Raw genomic sequence first — 6,661 nt, forward strand, 5'->3', positions numbered from 1 at the left:
TAGAGTCGGATTTGGTCTTCTGATCTAGCCTACAGAAGCATTGTGCTTAAGCTAAGCTATTGGGACACATTGGTTACAGTGAGTCTCGGGTACCTTGTCCCATTTTAGCGCCACTGAGAGCCTCCTTGGCGCTGCCGAAACCCAGCTCTCGACACACGACGGTGGCGGCTCGGATGTTCCAGTTGTCATCGCAAATGGTTCCCCATTCCCCGTTCCTCAGCACCTCCACCCGCCCCTCGCCGATCATGGCTCCACCCCTCAGACGCACCAAAGGTTGCTGCAGAAAAGGCCACACACTGAACATCCTTCACAAGCTTTCATAAGCAACCCAGCATCCCACATGTCTGTAAAGAAATGGATTCTTCTGAAAATGTAGAACTTTTTTGATCCCATAAGCATAAAAGTATGAAATATGAATTCATGTCATACTTAGATAAAACATTTAAGAATAGATTTTTTGGTTTAAAACGTAAAAATTCTGTTTAACAAGACCTTAAAATGTGCTTTCTTACAGAAACCTTTCTAGAAATGTGCAGATTACTCACTGACTTCTTCCAAAACAAATATTTAAACATTTCAATCTTCTTCCTCACAGACAGAATATCATCTCCAGACTGACCTCCACCCTGTAGGCCTTCCTGAAGCCGATGCTGACGCTCGGGGCGAAGGCTCGTCCTGGCACACAGCTGATCACCGCCGGCATGCCCCGCCCACAGGTGCCGTTGCCCTTCAGCTTGATTTCTCGGCCCAGTTTACAATCGGAGAGGTCGGCCTCGTTGCCCGTGCAGTTCACCCCGAAGCCCCAGTAGTTTTTCTTGCGGCGCTGGGCTAGCAGCCTGAGGAGGAACAACAGAGCAGCGGTGGGCGGAGCTTCTCAAAGTTTCTGTCAACTCAAGAGCTTTGAATGAAATGTTGGAGTTTTTAAGAACTAAACAGGGTTTATCTTTTTCTGCAGAACAAAGTGTTGTTGGTACATTTTTAAACCTCAACCTCCAGTTCATTAAACCTGAGAGCGGGTCCGAAGAACCAGAACCCAAACGACACCATCACCAGCTGAGACTTCAGCCTCTGGTTTGGAAGCAGGAACATTGTGTGGTCTGTGGATTGTGAAGTGACTCTAAGTTTGGACCGAAGATGCTGCCAAGTTTGATGTTTGTGTTTAGATGGAAACAGTCTGACCGTTTTTACCTCCTTTTCCTAAGAAAGGCGGACCGCAGAAGAGGGACACGAGTCCAAACACGGGTCCAAACACGGGTCCAAACACGCTGTAATCTCAGTTAGGAAACGCCGACAGACGGCCCACACGCAGCCGGGTTTTATATGAAACTAAGATTAAATTATGCCAGACCACATCCCGAGAACTAAATAAGAGTTCCGCTTTTTCCTAAACTTTTGTTGGAAATAAAAAAGAGGCGTTTACAGATTAAAGTCTCACTCAGATCATCTTTTGATCTGATTTCAAAGTGTTCTTTTAATTATAGTAATGCTGTTTTTAGCCAAAATTTAAAAAGAAAGTGTCCTTTTTTAGGACATAGTTTCTGCAGGAGTTCATTAGAAAGTCCTCTCTGAGTTATGGGTGGGACTGTTGACACGGGGTAAGCCCAGCCCCTGTTTACCCTCTAGCTTACAGCCCCTCACAACCCCAACCTAACATCAGCCGTGCAACAGAAACCTGAGAGCGATATTAGAGTTACAGGCCACTACAAACTGCATTCATCATCTGATCCTGATTAATGATTTGAATAGAGAAATGTCTCTCAAAGATGAGATTTTAAGTTTGATTTTTCTTTATATATGTCCTCCATCACAAGAATAATGCTTTAAAAAAACATTGTTCATCGGAGTGGATATTTAAATTACTTCAATTGAAGACTTTTAAATCCTGATTTAAATACATTTTAAGAAAAAAGGTTAATTCGGTGCAGATGCCCTACGTTTAAACATAGAACAATGTAAAACTAAAAGGTAAAGTGATGACTTTCACTGTCTTCGTGTTAAAGAAGAAAACCAAACGGCACATTTTTTTGACAATTTACTTCCAAAATATGATGTCCATCCATCCATCCATCCATCCATCCATCCATCCATCCATCTTCTTCCACTCATCATGGACCGGGTCGTGAGGGCAGCAGCCTAAACTATCAGCTTCAGTAATTTCAGCTATCAATTTCAGCATCTTCAACTATCATCACTAGCATCTGCAGCGAGCAAATTCAGTTTACATCATTCACACTAGCGTTACCACAGGTAATTATATATATCTGGTTCATAATTATGTTCAAAAAGTTACTGTTTTAAAGTCTTAAAAATGTAGTTTTAGAGTGTTCAATAAATGTTTATCCTGTCCCATGACCTAAGATGTGTTTTGGATTTTGGCCCCTTGTGTGATTGAGTTTGACACCCCTGATCTAGACTGAACAGACATAATGAGTTAAAACCGGTTTATTCTTCATTTAAGACAGGTCTAATTTTATCCTATTTCAGGAATTCTCTGCCTCCCCAGATAAGACGTTTCTGCAGCAAACAACCTCCTTTAAAGTTCTTCCAAACCCTCTTGACTCTTCTTGGTTTTGCCTCTTTATACCCGAAGCGTCAGACATCTGTTGAGATCATTCTGACAGGATGTGAGCTCACTTTTATGCATTCATTTCTGATCTCCAGGTCCCGTTTCTGCAGAAGAAGATGCATTAGACACAGCTCCAAAGGAGCGTTTGTTTCACACAGGAGGGCAGTCAGCCTTTCCCGTCCAGGCCCATCATTCCTTCAGCGGCGTTTGGCCTCCCGTCAGGAATGTACAGCTGAAGTCTGCTGGAGCTCAGGCGAAGGGAAGAGTGTTGACCCGAGTAAACAAACTCGCTTGTGCAATCTGTTTTAACATGGGTTTGTTTGGACTGAGCGTTCCCTGAAGCTATAAAAAAACACGGGACATTCCTCCCAACATTATGACCATATTTCTATCATTTAGCTTTATGTGGTGGACCTCAAATGATGCCTCTTCTATGTTTGTTTTTTCATGAAAGTATGAGTTTCAAGAGAAAAAAATAACTACCAACTCTCCACTAAAAAATGTGCCGAAACAAACCAACTATAAAACTTGTTTTTAGTTTAACTCAAAGAACGCTTTAGTTGTGTGAAGGCCCTGCCGTCAGCCTCCTCGTCTTCCTGACTTACTTGTAGGGTCGGACGTTGAAGCGCTTCTCTCCAGGGAAACCGTACATGCCGCAGATGACCCTGCTGTTCATCTCCGTCCAGCCCTCGTTGCAGATCTGCCTCCACTTGCCTCCGTCTTTCACCTCCACAAAGCCCTCAGTGATGGGAACACGCTTCCTGTGCGAGTACGTCGCTCTGATCCTCACGTCCTCCACCTGAACAGTCAAACCCTGTCGAGGACAACAGTCGTGCTGTCTGAATATGAAAGGAATAAACCAGCAGGAGAAACAGTTTTTTCATTTAGATTTTGTGATTCTTTGGTGTTGGTCTATGGATAATTCAGATCCCTGGAGCCTCCAAAAAATACACTCGAATCAATAAATGACCATGTAAATTGGTCAAAAGCAAATTTCTGACTGATATGTTGGTATTTTATTTTATACACATTCCTTTTATGAAGCTTCTGTTGTAGTATTTTAACAAAGAAGCCATTCAGGCAGCTGTGTCTCTCTGAGGAGAACTGACAGAAATCTGAACTGTTACCAGAATGATTACATGAGTTTATAAACCAGATCTCATTCACCTGTAGTCCAGGTTACTCTGCAGAGTTATGGGGAAGCAGAAATGCTGCTAACTTCTTCACAGCTTGTCTGAATTTAACCAGTTCATTGAATTTGCCTGTAATGTTTCACAGGTCTTGGAGACTGATAAAGCACCTTTATGATTAATCAAACAACTAGAAAAATATCATTTTTATTCATACTACATCTTATTTGTCACGACCTTTGGGTCATGTAATGTTTTTTGTTTGTTTTTTTTGTTTGTTGTCTGCACTCTGTCTCTTCTGTTTCTGTCCAAACTGATAACAGCTTATTGGAGCAAAATGATTGGATGTAGTTAATTATAAACAGTTGTTTTGAGTCAGCTGATTGGAGCCTGTTGATTGGTGTAAGATGTTTGGTGTAAACTGATTGGTCTAAGCCAGGGATGTCAAACTCAATGATTGATATATAAAGTTAAAATCTTTATATATTTTAAATCAGAAAAAAGTCAACAACCTTTAGAAATCATTGAGTGCCTTTTTGATGATTTCTTTGTGGTTTTATTCGACATCAGCAGACCTCATGAGTGAATCATGAGACCTGTTATGAAACTTTTCTCTCAAATTCACTCTAGGGATTCAAACCTGCGACTTTACTCCATGTCACTAAGGAAATTCTCCCCACACACTCTGCTTATGTAACCAGGGAGCAAACAGACCATAATAATCCCTCAAACACCAGCAGTTTTCACGGAGATGCAATCAGTTCAAGTGTAAACAGTTCAGAGCTGACATTAAAAAACCATCAGGAAAACACAAAAAGAAAAATGGACTCATTAGGAGTTTAAATTGTTGATCCACATTTGATGATCACAGTTAGTGGGGGATATAGTGATTTAGGAAACCACTTCTTTGAAACAAACATTAGCTTCATCATCTAGACAAAAACAAGCGGTAAGAGGGGAACTTTGAGATCACGCCTTAACATTTATACCACTTTCCTCCACTGGTTCGTCCTCATACACCAGCTGCAGCAGAGACCGCTTCAGTAGCTGTTACCATGGCAACACACGTATCAAAAAGTTCACTTCATGTAAAAAAAAAAAAAAAAAATTGACGATGAAATATAACAAGATTTTTCATTTTCATTTTTTTTTTAGAATGAGCTCTTGGGAAGGCCACACCCCTTCACCTGAAAGCAGCTCAGGAGAATCTGTCAATGAAACGTTTCAAACGTTTGAGGTGGGGCCAGAGGGCACCACATGCTTTTGTTGAGGCATCTGATTGGCCAGTTTATAACTGAATAACTTCTAATAATGTATATATTTATCATGACAAAAAATTAGGTTCTGCAGAAACTATGTCCTAGAAAACGTTTCTTTATTTGGGCTAAAACAGCCTGATCATGATTAAAAGTCCACTAGGAATGATTTGAAAATGGATCAAAAAGTGATGGCCGTGAGTTTTTGAAGTTGTAACTTGTGCATATCTGGTAGAAAATGATGCATAGAGAAACATTTGATGGTCATATCAAAGATCAAATATTTAGGTTACTCAATAACGCCACCAGACAAGCGCTGTAACTCCAGCATCCACCAACAATTTCTGCTTTTGTAGAGAGCAGAAAGATTTAAGACCAATTCTCTGTTTGGAGACTTTCAAACAAGCCTCTTCCATTTCAGGGAAAGTTCAAAGGAGGGAATAAACTCTCCATCATCCATGTTTTACGTGGTGCAGGTTCACAAGGCCGCTAGAATCACAGCGAACATCAGGCAAAGGCAGACAAAGAAATAAATCCAGCAAATGAGGAAATCCTTTATCAAAACAGATGTCTGAGACCCAGTTTGGAGACAGAGGAGGTGCTGACAGGTCTCTGAGGGGAAAGTTTCTGAAGGTTTTCCAGAAGGTTCTGTGGCCCAGCAGCTCTCAGCATCAGATCAAGGAGCGGCTATAACTCAGTCAAATGAGAAAGGCTGTTTTTGCTCAAATGCTTTAAGGCAGGGGTGTCAAACTCAATCACACAAGGGGCCAAAATCCAAAACGTTCCTTAGGTCACGGGCTAAACAGGATAAACATTTGTTGAACACTCTAAAACTACATTTTAAAAACATAAAATCGTAACTTTTTAGCTTAATTATTATCCAATGAAAATTCTAAAGCTGATAGCTGAAGATGCGGAAATTGATAGCTAAAAACGCAGAAGCTAATAGCTAAAAACGCAGAAGCTAATAGCTGAAAACGCTGAAGATGATAGCTGAAATCACTGTAGCTAAAAGCTGAAAATGCTGAAGTTTATAGCTGAAAATACTAAAGTTGATGGCTGAAAACGCTGAGGCTGATAGCTGAAAACACTGTAGTTGATAGCTGAAAACGCTGAAAATGATACCTGAAAACACTAAAGTTGATAGCTGAAAACGCTGAAGCTAATAGCTGAAAACGCTGAAGATGATAGCTGAAATCACTGTAGCTAAAAGCTGAAAATGCTGAAGTTGATGGCTGAAAACGGTGAAAATTATAGCTGAAAACACTGAAGTTGATAGCTGAGAACGCTGAAAATGATAGCTGAAAACGCTGAGGTTGATAGCTGAAAACACTGAAGATGATAGCTGAAAACACTGAAGTTGACAGCTGAAAACGCTGAAGATGATAGCTGAAAACGCTGAAGATGATAGCTGAAAATGCTGAAGTTGATGGCTGAAATATCTGAAGATAATAGCTGAAAACGCTGAAGTTGATGGCTGAAAATGCTGAAGCTGATAGCTGAAATATCTGAAGATAATAGCTGAACACACTGAAGTTGATGGCTGAAAATGCTGAAGCTGATAGCTGAAATCACTGAAGCTAATAGCTGAAAAAGCTAAATTTGATAGCTGAAAACGGTGAAAATGATAGCTGAAAACACTGAAGTTGATAGCTGAGAACGCTGAAAATGATAGCTGAAAACGCTGAGGTTGATAGCTGAAAACACTG

The 6,661-nt window shown here is 40.7% G+C and overlaps 1 protein-coding gene across 1 annotated transcript in view; it reads right to left on the reverse strand.

Moving 5' to 3' along the window:
- The window catches only part of loxl2a (lysyl oxidase-like 2a), a 43,249-nt gene that overhangs the window by 14,937 nt on the left and 21,651 nt on the right, over positions 1 to 6,661 (reverse strand). The window contains exons 4-6 of the mRNA XM_024262854.2: positions 3,172 to 3,380; positions 620 to 836; positions 94 to 277 (exon numbers count right to left, since the gene is read on the reverse strand). Coding sequence (XP_024118622.1) covers positions 94 to 277; positions 620 to 836; positions 3,172 to 3,380 — 610 coding nt within the window. The remainder of the gene's footprint in view (positions 1 to 93; positions 278 to 619; positions 837 to 3,171; positions 3,381 to 6,661) is intronic.

This window comes from Oryzias melastigma, linkage group LG5 (genome assembly GCF_002922805.2).
Source record: "Oryzias melastigma strain HK-1 linkage group LG5, ASM292280v2, whole genome shotgun sequence".
In the NCBI taxonomy this organism is placed as follows: Eukaryota; Metazoa; Chordata; class Actinopteri; order Beloniformes; family Adrianichthyidae; genus Oryzias; species Oryzias melastigma.